Source organism: Australozyma saopauloensis, chromosome 1 (assembly GCF_035610405.1).
Source record: "Australozyma saopauloensis chromosome 1, complete sequence".
Lineage (NCBI taxonomy): Eukaryota > Fungi > Ascomycota > Pichiomycetes > Serinales > Metschnikowiaceae > Australozyma > Australozyma saopauloensis.
The window spans coordinates 1,479,449-1,498,087 of record NC_086131.1 but is presented as its reverse complement, the minus strand read 5'-3'; the positions used below and the strand labels follow the sequence as shown (position 1 = coordinate 1,498,087).

The 18,639-nt window shown below is 46.0% G+C and overlaps 3 protein-coding genes across 3 annotated transcripts; 2 read left to right on the top strand and 1 right to left on the bottom strand.

Annotated features, from left to right (window-relative positions):
* Positions 1-369: 369 nt before the first annotated feature.
* Positions 370-4,221, top strand: PUMCH_000667 (uncharacterized protein; the record flags this gene model as incomplete). Its single annotated transcript, XM_063019743.1, has 1 exon — positions 370-4,221. One exon carries the CDS (start codon positions 370-372, stop codon positions 4,219-4,221), a length of 3,852 nt encoding a protein of 1,283 aa, XP_062875813.1.
* Positions 4,222-4,449: 228 nt separating this feature from the next.
* Positions 4,450-7,029, bottom strand: PUMCH_000666 (uncharacterized protein; the record flags this gene model as incomplete). Its single annotated transcript, XM_063019742.1, has 1 exon — positions 4,450-7,029. One exon carries the CDS (start codon positions 7,027-7,029, stop codon positions 4,450-4,452), a length of 2,580 nt encoding a protein of 859 aa, XP_062875812.1.
* A 2,186-nt stretch (positions 7,030-9,215) lies between these two features.
* Positions 9,216-18,596, top strand: PUMCH_000665 (uncharacterized protein; the record flags this gene model as incomplete). The annotated part of the gene is made up of 1 exon (XM_063019741.1): positions 9,216-18,596. The coding sequence occupies one exon, from the start codon at positions 9,216-9,218 to the stop codon at positions 18,594-18,596; it is 9,381 nt and encodes a 3,126-aa protein (XP_062875811.1).
* Between the last annotated feature and the right edge of the window lie 43 nt (positions 18,597-18,639).

Sequence of the window (18,639 nt, the reverse complement as noted above, 5' to 3'; positions counted from 1 at the left end):
TTCAGGCTCTCTGTCAAAGCACATTCCAGCAGATCCCCTCCAGAACCTGCCAATCGATCAGTATTTCCCAAGCCGGCCTCTTTGGTTACGAGCTCTTTCCCGAATCTATTTGTGTGCAACCTCTCCCATCCGTAGAGGTTTTTTTCGTAGCCAGTGTTCTTCGATAAACCGATTCGAAGCATCTATAGACATCAGCGCAGGCCGCCGCAATACCCCAAACCATCCACTTGTGCGACTCTTGCAGCTTGCTCCAAAGTCTCTCTCTTTCCGTATCCAAATCTCTGGTCGCTGTGCTGACCTGTCCCCTCTTTTTCACTTATATGGTAGTATATAGTAGCCGTCCATAGCCAACCGTCATCCCCGTACCAGATGACAGAAATACCCGAGCCCATCAGACGGAGCTCCGTGCTTGTGCCCACAAAACTGCTGCCTGCAAAGCCGTCCTCGATCCCGGTGTCTGTCCATTCGCCAATCGAGTCCGATGTAGTGAACAACGACGAGAAATTGCAGCGCGGGCTACTAGGGAAAGTGGCTGGCATTCTACAGAAGTCGCTCGGCGTGCTGTCACACTCACATGACCTGGTTCTGTGTTCCGCCGATGTAAGCTCGTGTGAGCGTCTCCAGTCTGCCGATCTGCAGCTACAGAATGGTGCCACTTCCAGTGTCCCCTATTTGTCGGTGCCCATGTCTGAAAAACCCAGCACCTCCAGCACAATAGTGTTTTCGCCCCGCCAACACCTCTACTCGCCAACACAGACCCCGAGACTGCGCGTGAAAGAGACGAAACACGTGTCGCTTGAGTACGACCCGAAAACCCGCCGCAAGGTCCTCAATACGTACGAAATCATCCGCGAGATCGGCCGTGGTGAGCATGGAAAAGTGAAGCTCGCGCGCGATTTGGTTCACGATGAATTGGTGGCGATTAAAATCGTCAGCAGAAAGCTGAAGCACGACCGTAGACTCAGAATGCGCCGTCCCTCCAACGCGCCGGCCAACTACCGCTCCAAGAGCGACTACGAGATGAAAATCCGCCGTGAAATCGCCATCATGAAGCGCTGCGACCACAAGTATATCGTCAAGCTCAAAGAGGTGCTAGATGACCTCAGTCTGTTCAAGATTTACTTGGTGTTAGAGCACATGGACCGTGGTGAAATTAAATGGAAGCGGAAGAATCCAATCGATGCCCCAAGACCATTGTCAAAAAGTAGCAATGGCTGTGGAGATGAAAGCGACAGAATCCCGTGTCGAGTAAGCAGCAAGCGCTCCAGCATAGTGGGAATGGGCTCAGCCACAGAGGACAATGATCTTCTATCGAACGAGTTCTCGCCAAATCTTACTTTCCGCCAATCGCGCCGTATTTTCCGCGATGTGCTCTTGGGTTTGGAATATTTGCATTTGCAAGGCATAGTCCATCGAGATATAAAGCCTGCCAATCTTTTGGTCAGCTCTGAGTACATAGTCAAGATCTCCGATTTTGGTGTGTCTTTTGCATCTTCTTTGGGATCCTCTGATGATGGAGAGTACTTCAACGACATGGAGTTAGCAAAAACAGTTGGAACACCAGCATTTTTCGCTCCTGAACTTTGTCAGACATCGTCATCTCTGGTCCCTCTGAGCGCTAACTTGGCCGAAAATCAAAGAACAAGTCAGTCTTCTGACAATGCTTGCCCTCTCGCAAAATCCCTGTCTGCGCTGTCCACAATACCCAAGGTTGACCATAAAATAGATATCTGGGCCTTTGGTGTCACTCTATACTGTCTTTTGTTTGGCCGGGTGCCCTTCAATGCCGACAACGAGTTTGCTCTATTTGATGTGATTGTGAACCAGCCTCTCCAATTCCCAGAATCAATTGAAGAATTCCATTCTCCTCAAGTGGTTACTGAAGAGGAATTCGAATTAGCGAAAGACCTTCTATCCAAAATGTTAGAGAAAAACAGGGCCTCCAGAATTGACATTGCCGATATCAAGCAGCACCCTTTTGTACTCATGGACCTCGAGAATGATTTGGACAAATTACACGAATTGTTCTTCTTAAACGACGAGTACATTGATGAAACTAGTTATCCTAATGGTGCCTTTGGAGCACAAGAACCCACGTCAGAGGAACTAAATAGCTCTGTTGTTGGTATAGGGCGGAGAATCAAAAGTGACCTTCTTCGAGTCCTCACAAACTCTGATACCGACATAGGCAAGAGGCTTGCCTTTCGACTAGATCATAGTTCGAGTATCGCGTCATCTAGCGCTGGGTCTTCCCGCATTGGGATGCAACACGACGATGAATCTGAACGCAGCCACACTATTTTGCTTCTGGAAGCAATGTCATGTCTGCAGAGTCGCGATACTAATAACGGATCACCATTGTCAACTCGTTCCCCCGGATCGCCTAAAGCTTTGCCTTACACACCACAGTCTGGAACTGGTTTGGGGCCTTCTTCGAGATTACCTCAAAATCCGATCTTGACGAATTTTGGTTCCATTGCACCAGCCTACCTGGATTCACCACTGTCCAACGTTTCGCCACTTATGTCGCAACCAAGTCTAGCAACATCAGGAGTAATGCTGCCCCAATTTGTCGGCCTGCTGCAGTTTGTGAATCTGCCACTTCATCTGCTGCTGCAAGTCTCGGGCACGCCGTTGTCTGGATCAACGGTGCAGCTGCTGAGTACTTCTGTTCAACACCATAGACACCAGCTGGTGGTTCTCTCAAACCTTTTCTTGCACGATGTAATGGAGGGCGAGGCAACCATCAGACGTGACAGTATCGGTGGCTCGACAGAAGCTCCTCAGATTGAGACAAAGCGTAATGTTGGAGGTGATTTATATCTTAAGAACCAATCCGCCTTGGAGACATTTAAGGACATTCAAAAAAGTGACCAGCGCCGCAGAGGCTCGAGTATTTTCCTGTCTCTTAGTAGATCCTCAAGCATATCCACTGGTCGCAAGAACTCGCGCGTGTTGGAAGACCTGTTGGCATCTACTCATAACACGCCTCAATCACTACCTCGACCAATTCCTGCCCTTCTTGCTGAGCCTGAGACTGAATCTTTGGCAAACAGCAAGATCAAAATTGGCCCAATTAGTATCGAACGCAATCGCAGACCATCTTCAGTTATATCGCTTCCACTTACAGAGAGCTTCGCATCTTTAGACAGTGACAACGATGATTACCTTAGCAAAAAGTATCACGAATTCCGCAAACAAAGACGAGCAAAGAAAAACACCGAGCCATCCGTCATGTCGGACAGTGCCATTGCTCAAAACAATGACGCTCTCCTTGATTCCATTGACAATAAGTTCAAGAACTTTGATCTCATGTCACTGATGACTAAGAAAAAAGAGAACAACACCGCTGCAACCGGCGAGGAACATGACACTGACAGTCATGACAAAGGACCCAAATCTGGAGAGCGCAAACGCGGCATTTTTCCAGCTTTATCTCCATCTCTACTGTCATCAGAAGAGCTGGACTCATCGGCATCTTCTTCAACGTCAGGAAATAGCAGCGAGAGCGACGGGGAGGCTGGAAACTTGACGCTCAAGTTTTCTTCGAAACTTGGACCAGGAACCAGGCCTCCCTTCCTTCTGTTAAGCAATCGAGCTATATCGCATGACTCGAGACTTCCAGATTTGGGTAATTCAGTGATTTCACCTTCAAGCCACTTGCAATATGAAGTGCCTTTTGTTTTTAATAGTGCATCCGTCGAATTCGAAGATGTTCCAGAAAGCCTCATGGGCAAAGCGCTGGAAGGAGTACTGGCCGCACTCACCCCGACTGCAAGTCCTCCCTCTGCTACCACACAAGGAAGAATGAATTATCCTCCTATAAGCTCTCCTTCTTCGCCTACTTGTGGAGGTACTTCGCCTCGGTCTCCAATAAAGGAGGAAGATCCTCGGTTCCGTAATGCCAAGAAGCAAGCGGTTCAGAGTTCGCCCTTGCGTTGGGAAATCGGCCGCTCGGAAGAAGCAGCCCCCGTTGAGGTTCCAGAGCGATTATCAAAACAAGGAAGTAGGGACTCGTCTAGTGGACGTTTACAAGCTACGCCAGGTTATTTCAACAACCACTACAAAAAAGAGCGAACAACTGCACCCTTTCCCTTCTCAAAACATTTACAAGATGAACTTTGCGATGGAGAGCGGCCGCAGGATAAGGAACGCCCTGCCTATTTGCGATCCAATTCTGTAACTGTGGCCATTCTTCAGAATGAACGATCTGAGAAGTAATACCCCTAAAATAACCTAATAAAGAAATGTGTCTGTTTCTTGATAAAGTAGCTTCCTGAATAAACTGTTGATTGTATAATGTATTAATGTAAATGAACCGCCAATCCCATCTGTGTTTCCCGAGCCTATATAAAAATGGAAACACGACGGTTAAACAAACTAGAAATAAAAGCAATGGAGAATAAAATCCAGGGAACGGATTTGGGAAAACTCTATTAGGCCCGGCCATCACATTAAGTCAAGCTTCCGCTTGAGAACGGACAACCGATTGCCGATACCGAGAATAAATTTTTCCACCGTAACTTTATCCTCGCCATCAAGCTTACCGTCCTCGGTACCTTCTACGTCCAAAAGTGCTTCCAACATCCAAATCGCCGTACTGTAAGCGAGCTCGCAGCCCTTGAGATCCTCCTTGACAAGCTCGTTCACAGCAGCAGTTCGGGAGATCTCCAATGCACGATCAAAGATCAACTTTTCTGCAACGATCACTCCACGACCACCATTGGCGTTGGATGCGGATGTTGAAGCGCCCACATAAACCTTACTTTCTTTGTACGAAGACGAATCATGATAAGGTCCTGACTTGGAAATGCTGAGGGTTGCCTCCTCCAAGCGAAGCTTGATAAACTCAGCCTTTTCCAAACATTCGTTGAATTTCTCACGAATCCACTGAACAAGTTCATTGATTTTCATCGAAGTCTGCATGTTCAATGATCTGACGAGATTTTGCTCACCCGAAATCTCGTCTTTATCGTAATGCAAGCTCCACCAATCGCTGGCAAGCTTCATACCCTTTGCAAACAAAGACAAAGTCTTGACATACAAAACCACTCCTTCCTCGCTGATAGTCTTCACCATTTTTGGTGGCAACAAGTCTGTGTTCTGCAAGAATTCCTCATTGGCATCAGATGATGGAGGCGAAGGAATCAATTGACTGAACTTCACATCTGCAAAGAGATTGACCGCATGGGCTTTTGTTGCGATAGATTCCAATTCTCTGAGAATTCTCTCGTCATCCTTCATTAACGCATCCTCATTACTGGACGTCTGCAGCGGAGACTCAGAGAGGGTGGCAGGAACAGGCAAATTCCACTTGTTGAGCAACAAGTTGTTTTCGAAATTTGGATCGAAATAGTTGCTGCCGGGGTACTTCAAATGTCTGTCCGAATCGAGTTGCGAGTTTCCCTCCTCTGGTATCACAGGAGCAGTATTGCCACTTCCGAAGAGACGATTTGAGGCCAAAGTTATGGCTTTGCCCAAAGCATTCGTAGGAGAAATTGAGATTGAGACACGTCTATCACCTGCAAATGTTGGGATGCTGGTACTGTCCGCTGAATTCGATCTTTGTGAATTTCTGCGAGAAATAAGAGCATCTCGCTCGCTACTAGCGCCGCTCAGACGCCTACGGTTGAAAGCTCCATTTCCAACGCGAGCAAGCTCGTCAGCTATTGCATTGACTTCCACCGCGCGTTTCTCGACAACGACATAATCCCTTTCCAAGATTATATCGTCACGATTCTTGCCCAGGGAGGCTTGCTTCGAATCACCACCAGTGTACTTCGGCTGAATAGAATGGACGGAAATATTGGCAGGATCAGGGCTGTTTCTGTCTATTATCAGCTTGATTTGGTCGTCTCTTGAAGTCAGAGAGGTGGCGTGAATATCAACGTGAGGCGTAGCACCGGTGGATGAATGGTCACTACGCTCTGCAACGGGAGCTTTAGAGGGCTCATCAGAAGTAAGAGTTTCAGCAGGCACCATTGGGGCGACTGGGCTCATGAGCTTTGCACGATCCGATGGCTTAATTGGTGAAATATACTCACTGATGAACAAGTTCTCATCCATGTTGGAGGTCTCTAGAGGCGTATCATTACTTTGCAATTCCTCTACGAGAAGCGAGTCACCGAAGAAGTCTGAGAAAGAGATTCTTTCAGTGGGGCTGTATCTCAACAACAGGCGTATCAAGGCCTTCAAGGGGTCCGAGACCTGAGCTGACGAAGGGAATTTGATACGGTCTTGAGCCTTCTCAATATTCTTCAACAACTCTATATGATTAGCGGCACGGAACGGAGGCTTGCCTACGGTCATTTCATACAAAACCGCGCCCACGGACCAGAGATCTGCCTTGGCATTGTACTTTTCGTAGCGCAAGATCTCGGGAGCCATGTACAACGGCAGGCCACATAAGGTCTCAGCCATGGAGGTGGATGGCAAGAAGCGCGCAAAGCCAAAGTCAGCAATTTTCAAAATGGGCAATTCCCACAAACCCACGTAGTGCCCGTCGATGAACTCCTGTCTGGAGTGCACCGGAGGACAGAGAAGCAAGTTTTGCGGCTTGATGTCTCGATGCACCAAGCTTTTGGAGCGCAAGAACTGTAGAGCGGACGCCAACTGCTTCAAGAAATGGACCACCAATGTGTTATTCAAACCATGGGAACCCTCAGGCGAGGGGTAGCGCTCAAGTAGGGACAGGATGACCGGATGCGTTTTCATCAACTGGTCCCGCCGGCGGATGAAATACGACAAGTCTCCCATGGAACAGTAATCTATGACTAGATGGAAGTGGGTGGAGGTCTGGGAGTAGTCGAGCAAACCGACAATATGGGGATGCTTCATGGACTTGAGGATGGAGATTTCGATTTCCAAGTTCTCGATGAGTTTCTTGGACTTGAGCTTCGACCGAACTACGCTTTTGATGGCCACGGCCCGGTTGGTGCGTGTGTCGAAGCACTTGTAGACGGTGGCAAAGGAGCCCTTGCCTATTTCGGGGCCAAGGGTGTACACTTCACCGATCAAAGTCTCTGACATGGCGAAACTCGGCGAAGCTGGAGATTGTGGAATAGTTGTAAATCGCGAGTTTCTCACGCAGATGTAAAAGTGGAAAAGGGATGGACTTTAAGCACACAGAGTGAGTCAGTCAGTGCTTTCAGAGTCGAACAGAACCAGAACCGAATGGAACCGAGAACAAATCTGAAAAGACGAAATGCGCTCTCGACCAATAGCGTTCGAGCCGACTAAGAATATACTATATATATATATAAATGGGCGTTTTTTCCCCGTTTCGCCACGGTTCCTATGTTTAGTATGGAAGACCGCACAAGAACAGTACAAGGACCCAAGCCCAGAATCAAACCAGAAAAAAAAAGATTCAAGCTTCAGTGACCGAGACTAGTATTATCCAATGCAACCGCGGTTTTTTTTTTTCGTTGTCTGTGCTCGCTGCTGAGGTAATGACACACGCTATACGAGATCAGAAAAAACAGAGAAATTCGAACAACAGAAAGGCACCGACAGAAGAGACGGTACACAAGAGAAACGGCGCTTCGTGATTGGTCAGGATCAGGGTCTCTAACGCATGTAAACCCAGGAAGAGTGAAGGGTTTGCTTGAGGATGTGGATTAGCGTGATTGACATACAGATAAGATAACGTCACGTGATGCGCAGGGTGTGGAGAGGGGGGGGGAGAGGAAAAGAGTACAAGAAACAGTGGCGCCGATGAGTCAGCCACAAAAAAAACGGGGAGTGGAAAAAAGAGAACTAGGAGAAAAAGTAAGGAATTACGGGAAATACAATTAAAAATTTTATTGAAACACAAATACGTAGTAACGTGCTTGTGCTATATACCTGTTTTGTGGTGGTCATTGCTGTGGCTGGCCCATCTTGCTATTTTTTCTCGAAATTTGTCGCTTTTTTCTTTACATAGCCGCATTAAAAATACCGGGGAAACAATACCACTGCCAGAATTTCTGGACTGATGCTGTTTTCTCCCCATTGGGAACTGTCTGACGGAAGAAAACCGTTGAGCGACCGGGGCTGTCTGCAGTCCGAGCGATGACGGACACCCGTGCACCAGACAATGTCGGCTCATTACACCCCTACGCAAAACGTGGTTTTTGCCCCGATTTCCGTGCCGAAAATGGTGTGGTGCTCTGGAAGGATACTGTGAAAGTGATGGTGCGCTTTTCGGAATCCCGTCACTTCACTAGACCCGGGAATCGGGACGCCTCTTTGTTTCGAGCCCTGCCCCCTTCCGGCATACACCTCGTATATTAGGGAGGGGAGCATGACAAGTCATGATGGTTGCAAAATATGCTCTCTCTCTCATGCAGACATCTGCTGAGTACTGATTAGAGGTGATATGGATTTTTTGGACTGGAGGGTTTATTCGGGAATACGAAACATTTTTGGTGTTGCAAAGCGTCAGGTGGATCAAGCGTAGCAATCAACGTATCAATGTACAGTGTAGTGTACATGGCCTGCTAGGAATAAGATCCAAGTGTAGATTCTCAATTCCGGCGATTTAATTTCTTGGAATCTTCTGTTTTGTATTTTAGCGCCCACCTTTAAAAATGATATCTCTCCAAGCTGCCTTGATGTTCCTGTCTCCATCTACATCTACAGTCTGTAGGTGCATGAATAGTCAACCAACAATCCTGATTGTATAGAACCTAAAAGAAAAAAATAAAAGATTCAATACATTGAAGAAAAAGAACAAAAAAAAAACATACATCAACTCTTCAGTCGTCAGTCGACAATCATACCGATGTACCCTAACTGTAGTACTGCCAAACCCAACTTGGGCCACCAATCCATCCTTCTCTCCCCCTACATCCTCCCTCAAACTAAAATCATAAAACAAAAAAAGAAGAACAATAAAAAAAAAACGTCTTCCAACCTCTCTCCCATTCATACCCCCCATCCTTCCCTGTTATCGCATTTTGCACCCATAGCAATACTCTCCACAGGTCAACACCTACTTTATCAGTGCAAGAATCCGAACAAGCGGCACTCAGTGCTCCTGGCGAGAATATAGAATCATAGACATCGCTCGCTCATAACCGTTTATCTTGCGACGAGTTTCCTCTGCGTCCAATTGGTCTAGAAATCGGAATCGTTGTTGGTTCCTCATTGAAGACTCAATTTCCGCCAATTGTCGCCCCATTTCCGCTGGAACTTCTCCAAATAGGTAATTAGCCGCTGAGACTTACCTCACCATGTTTGAATCAATCGTCGCGACGTTGCTCAATCGTCTTTTGGGGGCATACATCGAGAATTTCGACTCCAAGCAGTTGAACATAGGCATCTGGAGCGGAGACGTGCGACTTAAGAACTTGAAGCTCAAGAAGGAATCGCTTGACAAGTTCAAGTTGCCCTTGGATGTGAAATTTGGCCACTTGGGTGAGCTTACGCTCCAGATCCCCTGGTCTAACTTGAAAGGTAAACCCGTTAAAGTAATCGTAGAAGATGTATATCTTTTGGCCGCGCCCATAATTTTGACCGAGTACGATGCCGACGACGACGAGCGCCGTGAACAGCAGCTCAAACAAGACCGGTTGCGTGACTTGGAGGCTGTTCAAAGCACCTTGAACTCCAATCCAGGTCTCGCGCTGGATCTTTCCGGAAACGAGAGCTTCACCGAATCCTTGATCACGAAGATCGTCGACAATGTCCAGGTGACCATCAAAAACATCCATATTAGATACGAGGACGAGGGCGTCCTCACTGAGAACCCCTATGCCGTAGGTGCCACCTTGCTGGAGCTCTCGGCGCTGTCCACGGACGAGAACTGGGAACCAAGCTTCATTGCAATCACACAGAGCTTCACTCGTAAATTGCTTCTTTTGAAAGAGTTTGCCTTGTACATGGAGTCCGACGCTTCGTCCATCTACACCAGTGACCACGTGGAGCTCTTGCAGAGACTTCAGTGCTGTTTCCTGAATCACGATGGTTCCTACGAGTACCTCTTGAAGCCCGTTTCAGGAGAGGGCCACCTTGTAGTGCATAAGGCTGGAGCCACCAGCTCACACCCTCACATCCGTGCTGAATTGTTTTTCGACGAATTTGGTATTGACTTCAACAGCCTCCAATATAGAGACATCTTGTGGACAGCGCTGAAACTTCAGTGGTACGAAAAAACGTGGAAGTTCCGCAAGCTCCGCCCGAAGAAGCTGGTTGAGGAAGCCCCTCGTGAATGGTTTGTCTACGCCGCAAAGCTGGTTCTCAACGAAATCCACACTAAAAATTACAAGTGGAGCTGGGAATACTTCAAAACCCGCCGTGACCAGAGAAAACTGTACATCGACCTTTGGAAGCAAAAGCTTGTTAAGGGCTACTTGTTGCCAGAGCAAGAAATTGAGTTTGAGAACCTCGAAAAGATTTTGTCTTACGAAGATATCAAGTTCTACCGCTCGCTCACACGACTGGAAATCAGACTGCAAAATCTCGTCACAAAGCAAGAGCAAGCCTCTGCACAGGCTCAAGCATCCAAGGGATGGTTTTCATGGTGGTCAGGCGCTCCTGCTCAAGTCGAGGAGCACCCAGACCAGGCTCCCGCGGATGAGGGTGGCCTCAATCTTACTCTCACTGATGAGCAGAGACAAGCTTTGTATGAAACAATTGATTACGACGAAAACCAGACTTCGGAGGCTGCGATCAATGTGCCCAAGGATAGAGTTCTCACCGAAGTCTTTGTCAATTTGAAGAAGGCAGGCTTTTCCTTGAGAGCCAATAAGAACTCGTCATCGTTGGCAGAATTGACCGCCGAGGGATGCAGAACCCAATTCTATCAAAGGTCTGACTCCTTCTTAGCCAACTTCCAACTAGAAGAGTTCAAAATCGAAGACGGAACACCCAAACCACTATACAAACACATCGTCAGTGTGAAACAGGCACACACACATGGAGCAGCTAGCATCACTTCTGGTGATAGCGATCTTGAACAAAATGAACCATTTTTCCGCTTCTCGTTCGAGAACAATCCACTCGATGGAAGCGCAGACTCTAAGCTATTGGCAGAGTTGAAGTCGATGACTATTTTCTACAACTACATCTTCGCTGACGAAGTGATGAAGTTCTTCCGTCCACCCAAAATGCATCTAGACACTGTTGGCGCAATCATGAATGCCGCAGAGGCTACCATGGAAGGATTAACAGCCCAAACTAGAATCGGACTACAGTATGCTTTAGAGGAACACAAGACCATTAACGTAAAATTGGACTTGCAGGCACCATTGATCATTGTTCCTCTTGATCCCACCAACTGGAAATCACCGGTTGCTATCCTTGATGCTGGTCACATTAACGTTCACAGCGACTTAGTTGACAAGCTGACAATTGAGGAGATAAAATCTAAAGAGAGTTACACACTGCAGGATTGGGAAAGACTCAATACTTTGATGTACGACCAGTTCAACTTACATCTCCAAGATGCCCAATTTCTTGTCGGTCCATCGATCAAGACCACAATGGAACAGTTGCACACGAAAAACCCAGACCTGTCTGCCGTGGTTCTTGACGACTTGGACATAAAGCTTTCGCTTGGAGTCTCGATTCTTCCAGAATCCGTGAGTCTCGCTCGCTTTAAAGTTAACGGAGAAGTCCCTGACATCCACGTTTCCCTTAATGACTTCCAATACAAGACCATCATGCAGCTCCTTGATGTTGTTATCCCCGCAAGCGAGGGCAGTGAATCAGAGGAGTCGACCGTTTTTCATACATTTGGTGACAATTCTGCCAACAAAGAAATAGAGCATAGTGATACCGAGTCGGCCTCATCGATTACGTATCAAGGAACCACACAGCGCATGATGGAGGCAAACTTTACCGTGACTCGGATTTTCTTATCTTTTTCACGTTGCTTAGATGCAACAAGCTTGAAAACTGAGCATATTGTCGATATCGTCGGTGATTCTTTGGCATTTTTGTTCTACCGTACCGAGCTCAACATGCATGTTGATTTATCGCTTCAGGACATCAATGTCGTAGATCATATAGAACGCTCTGGAATTCCAGAATTCGAGAAGCTCGTATCCTCTAATAACTTTTTGAAAGAAGACGGTGTCGTCAGAAAGAATGAGGAGTTGTTCAAAGTCAAGTATGACAGAAAACTGCGCATTGTTGAATTCAAGGGCAAAGATATCGAAGTCTTCGACCAAGATGTCGACCTAGAGATGTCTGCTTTGAAGTTTGTTCTCTCGCGGAAATCATTTCTTAGCATATTGAATTTTGTTTTGAACACATTTACTGATCCAAATGCTGAAGCTACCCCAGCAGACGAGATAAAGCATGATGTTGATGACTCAGCTTCTCCTCAAAAGATCAACGTCTCGGTCAATTTGGACAGTATCTTGGTTGTGTTAAACGAAGATGGTATCAAATTAGCCACTCTTCAGCTCAGCACTGCACTGATCACAGTGTTTTTGCTCCCCGAAGAGATGGATGTACGAGGTAAACTCGGTGCTTTGTCTCTTTTTGATGACTCGAATCAAGGTTCTCCCCGTGACTCTGTATTCCGTAGCTTGATGAGCATCGAGGGTGATAATTTGGCTGAATTTACCTACAAAACGTACGACCCAGCTACCAACTCTGAGTTGTATCAAAGTTCGATCGACTTTGTGACAGCTGCTACCAACATCAATTTCGTTGAGGATGCCTTCTTCAAAATTTTCTCGTTCTTGAGTAAGTTCCAGAGAATGAAGGCAATCTATGATAGCGCTAGAGAAGCAGCTATCAACCAGGCCACACAGATCGAAACTGCAAACCAGATCAAGATGAATTTCTTAGTCAAAGCTCCTATCATTCATTTCCCAAGATTAGTCGACCCAGAGTCGGATGAACTGTGTGATGATTTAGTGGTGGAGCTTGGAGACATGTATCTCACGAACGAGTTCAAAAAAGAGAAAGAAGTCTTACACAATGTTATCTCCAGTGGCATCAAGAATGTCAATGTGGCCTCCAAACTAAATTTTGATGACAACGTTGTTCAGGAGGGCAAGATTATCAATCACTTAGATATCAATTTCGAGATTGATTACGTAGAGGAAATGGTTCCAGATGTGACGACTTGCAAAGTTAAAGGTACAATGCCTGAAGTTGATATGGAATTGACCGAAATGCAATTGCGGTACATTTACAATCTCCAAAACCTGATCACATCGGTCATGAACTTTGACGACGACAATGATCTGTTGGATGACATTGAAGAAGATGCCGAGAATGCCAATGCCGCCATGAAGTCTCACAACAAAACTAACAATGGCCCCAGATCGCAGCGGTCAGCCAGTATTCTGGAGATTGCCAGGCAAATTACAAGCCGTAAAGAAGACGAGAGTGACTCGTTGGTCGAGATTTATCCAAAGCACAAGAAATTCGAGGTAAGCTTCGAGATTCCACGTATATCCATGACTCTTTACAATAACACTTGTGGAATTAGTGACTACAACAGCAAAAAATTGACTACTCTCGCTGCAAACAAATTGCTCTTGGACTTCACAATGACTGAAGACACCCATTTCAACTCTCAACTTTCTGTCTTCTCTTTCGATCTTAAAGATGCTCGAGATGGTACAGCCAATTGCTTCACAGAGATTATTCCTCAAGTTCTCTCCGGAAAAGATCAATTGCTGGTCCAATTTTCTAGCTCTGGCGAAGGATCAAGTCGAAGCAACTTAGCCATTTTAGGCGTGGAAGAGCCACAAACTGTTTTGGCTTTGGACTTCATTTTTGAATTGCAAGCCTTCGTGAACAAGGGTCTTGATCTTGATGTACCCATGAGCGTTGAACCAAACGACCAAAAACAGGATTTAGAGGAGTCTGATAGCGACGAAAGCCTGACTATTAGCGAGACCAAGACAGAAAACGTCCCAATGGCAATTTCTTTGAATGTTTTGAAGCCATCCATTATACTCTTGGCCGATTCTACCAAACCAGATACCGAAGCATTGGTCTTCAAAGTCGAAGAAGTACTGCTTTCCAGCCAGAACATTATCTCACTTGCTATCAACAAGGTCGGAATGTTTGTTGTGACAATGGACAAGTTCGAGGACCAACGCATGCGAATCATTGACGATTTTTCGATTTCGTTTGCTCTTGATGGCCGTGGGTCGACAGCACAGGAGCTTCTCACTAGCATACAGTTGTCTGTCGATCCTTTGCTTTTACGTATCTCATTCAGAGATATCCGATTGGCAATGAAAATACTTGATAGAGCCAACGCCTACTACGAAAAATTACAGAATGGTTCGAAGGTCGCGATAGAAAGTGGGGCACAAGATCCTGCCCCTCATGGATTCACCGACGAATTTAAACGGAGATTATCTGCTTATGCGCCCAGCTCGATTTCGAGCTTCGTGTCCCAGAAGACTGCCAGTAAATCAGTGAAGAAAATTCAAGACCCACAGATTCTAGTCAAGGCCGAGGAGCTTGAAGCATCTTTTGGTGGAGCTCGCTTGGTATTGATTGGTGATGTCTATGAGTTGCCAGTTGTAGACGTGGGCGTGAAGCCATTTGAGGCCAAAGTTCAAAATTGGTCAACAGAGCTTAACGCGGAAGTCCATTTCGAATCGTATGTTAACATTTATAACTACGCCAAATCCGTTTGGGAGCCTCTTTTGGAGCCATGGCCAGTGGCAGTGTACGCGTCCAAGACAACTACACCTAAACCAAGCATGATGGTAGAGGTAGTATCTCGTGAATTGGCCCAGTTCACTTTCTCCTCGCGTTCCATTGCCCTTCTCTCTCAGATCTCAGAGTCCTTGAGTAGAGAAAGCACCTCTAAGGCGCGCGAAGAAATTACGCCATATATCATTAAAAACGAGACAGGATATGACATCGAAGTTTGGATTGACAGAAATGATGGTAGCAAGGACAAGCAAAAGGTAGTGTCGAACAACGGCTCCATCAATTGGGAATTCGAAGACTGGCGCACGATTCGTGAGAACTTGGATACCCGGAACGATCAAGACTATTTGGGGATCCGCCTTGTTGGCTCAAATTACGCCAATCTAGAGCGCGTGGTGGCGAGCGGCGAAGGAGAAGAGATTTACATGCTTGAGCCTCCGATCGATGGCATTCACAACCGTCTTGTATGTGAAATTACTCTCAGAAGTGACAACATTAAGGTTATCTGTATCCGCTCGACCGTTACAATTCTCAACAATGCAGAAAGTGCTATTGCTGTCGAGCTTGTCAAAAATGAGCAATCGATCGCTGACGCAGAATTTACTATTGAGCCAGGTCAGAGAAGAGCCTTGCCAATCGATATGGTCTATCGAGACACATTCAAGATTAAACCTTCCATGCGCACACAATTCAATTGGTCAACGGAAAATTTTGATTGGAGAAGACTTATGAAGAGTGGTCTTGCTCTTAGTTGTTCCACAATTGGTGAAGGAGAGCTGTCCTACTACTACTTCCAGGCTGAGGCTCACTATGACAAATCTGAACCTTTAACAACGGTGTATCCCCACTTGGAGGTAGTCATTTCTGCCCCAATCGAGATTGAGAACTTGTTACCATACGATCTCGATTTCAGATTGTATGACAAAACAGCCAAGAAAGATTGGAGCGGAAGCATTTCAAAGGGACAAAACACTTTTGTGCAAGTAGCTACATTGAAGAGTCTCTTGCTTTTGAGTGTGGAGCCAAAAACTCCAGGCTTCGGAAAGTCAGAATTCGCAATTATCAACGCTCCAAAAGAGAGCAATTTCCAAAAAGAGGGATACACGAATGTCAAACATCAAGATGGCCAAGTTGTGGAACTCAAAATCACATACCCAACTCATAAATCACTGAAGACGAGTATCAAGGTCGTTATTTCTTCACCCTACCTTGTGCTCAATCGTACTGGACAAAACCTCGTCATTTGTGACCGCGCCAAGCCGAACTCATCGATTACAGTTGGTGCAAATGATGCTGAAAGCAACAAGCCTCACATGTTCTCCTTCATTGATTCAAGCAACACTCACAGTCGTGCGTTGGCTCGTGTTGGTGGTCTGGCTTGGTCAAGCCCCATAAGTTTTGATGCGATCGGTAAATTCACAGGCATGAGTGCCGCTCTTGCGCTGAACCGCCATCATGAGATGAATTTTGGTGTCTCAGTCGCTGAGGGCGAGGGCAAATACAAACTTACTCGTGTTGTCACCTTTGCCCCTCGCTATATTATTCGTAATAACCTCTCAGAGGCAATCATTGTTGCAGAGAGTGGAAGCACTAAGCAACAGGAGCTCGCTTCAAATGAGTCTCTTCCGCTTTATGATTTGAGAGTGGGCGCTGCAAAGGCTGCAATCATCAAGTTTGCTCATGAGGGCCGGTCGTGGTCTTCCCCATTTGCAATTGATGATATTGGCCAAGTCTTTGTCAAGATTCAGAAAGAAAACTCCGGTCAAGTTCTCGTTAAGGTCAATATTGCAACAGAAGGCGCAACTATATTTATCCAGATTATGGATGCCAACAGTGAGTGGCCTTATCTGATCAAGAATTACACCGAGACTGACTTCTACATCTACCAATCGAACCCCAATGTTAACGCAAACAATGAAGTGATCAAAAATGATGTTGACTACAAACCAATCTACTATAAGGTTCCTGCGAAAAGTGTTATGCCTTACGCGTATGATTATCCTAATGCTGTAATTAAAAGCATGGTGGTTCGCTCTCGTGGACGTGAGCGGGTCGTGAACTTGGCAGAAATAGGAAACCTCCGGCCCTTCCGTCTTCCAGCTAACCAGGACCAGGAACAAGTCATTGTGGATCTCAATGTGTGTGTAGACGGGCCAACCCAATCTTTAGTGATCACAAAGTATGATCCTGCCTTGAGCTTGTACAAGTTGCAAGATGAGACAACGTCCAACAACAATGTCTCGCAAACTCAGTTTGCCTCTGTCGAGCAGGATGACAATTATCACACCAAGATCGTCACCAGGCTTGAAGGTTTGGGCATTTCTCTTATCAATGCTAGATTCCAAGAGCTCTGTTATGCTTCGTTCCGTGGTGTTGAAGTGAGGTACAACGAGTCAGAATTGTATCAAAATTTGAGCATGAAACTCAAATGGATTCAGCTCGATAACCAACTATATGGTGGTATTTTCCCGATCATCATATACCCAACTGTTGTTCCAAAATCAGGTAAAGAAATGAACAGCCACCCATCATTCAGTGCGTCTGTCTGCCGTGTCAAGGATGACACTCACGGTGTCTTGTTTATCAAGTATGCAACTTTGTTGTTGCAGGAGATGTCCATTGAGGTGGATGAGGACTTCTTGTTTGCACTCATCGATTTTGCAAAGTTCCCTGGTGCAAGCTGGAACGTGGAAACAGAGGACAAACTTTGTGACGATTCTTTGACAATTCCAGAGCCCCTCAGTTCATATGAAACGAGTGACATTTACTTTGAAGCTCTCCATTTGCAACCAACCTTGGTAAATCTTTCCTTTGTTAGAACTGAACGTGTGAATGCTGAGGACCGTCCAACGCTGCAGCAGAATCCTCTCATGTTCTTTGTTAACATGCTTACGATGGCCATCGGCAATATTAATGAAGCTCCTTTGACTTTGAACGCTTTGTTCATTGAGAATATCCGTGTGCCACTCCCCATACTTCTAGAGTCAATTCAGACTCATTATGGCCAATCATTCATCTATCAATTGCACAAGATTCTTGGCTCTGCTGACTTCTTGGGTAACCCAGTTGGATTGTTTAACAACATTTCCTCTGGTGTTCTTGACATATTCTATGAGCCATACAATGGTCTTGTGATGAATGATCGTCCCCAAGAAATTGGTATTGGTCTCGCGAAAGGTGGTCTTAGTTTCGTGAAGAAATCTGTCTTTGGTTTCTCTGACTCGTTCGCAAAAGTGACAGGCTCTTTGGCTAAGGGTCTTGCGGTTGCCACTATGGACAAACAGTTCCAAGAAAGGAGGAGACTCAACCAGCGCAGAAACCGACCAAAGCATGCATTGTATGGTTTCAAGAGTGGCGCTGATTCATTCTTCGATTCTATTTCATCTGGTGTTACAGGAATTGCTTCCGCACCCATCGAAGGTGCTGCCAAAGACGGAGCAGGAGGATTCTTTAAGGGTCTTGGTAAGGGTTTTATTGGACTTCCTACAAAGACCGCAATTGGTTTCTTCGATCTTGCTAGCAATGTCAGTGAAGGTATCAGAAACACAACTACAGTCTTTGACACGGATGGTCTTGAGAAAGTACGTCTTCCTAGAACAATCGCCTATGATCATGTCATAAGATCCTTTTCTTCCAGAGAAGCACAGGGTCAGTTCTGGCTCAAGTCTCTTGATGGTGGAAAGTTCTTAGATCAAACATATTTGGCACACCTTGTTCTTCCAGGAGAAGAAAAAGCGGTTCTTGTGACGTTCGAATTTATTCTTTTGTTCCAAATCAATTCGATGGAAATTTCATGGACTGTCACTTTTGACAGGGTGAAGACTATTTCCTTGGAGTCTACTGGTCTCAGCATTATTTTGAAGCGCACCGAGGGTCCTTTCATTCCAATTCCAGAGAAGAAGAGCAAAATGTTCCTCTATGAGAAGATACGCATTGCTGTCGATCAATACAATAAGCACTGCCAGGTAGCGCTTTAAGGCGATTCGAATGTGGTACTCCTTTAATTTGTTATGTATAATT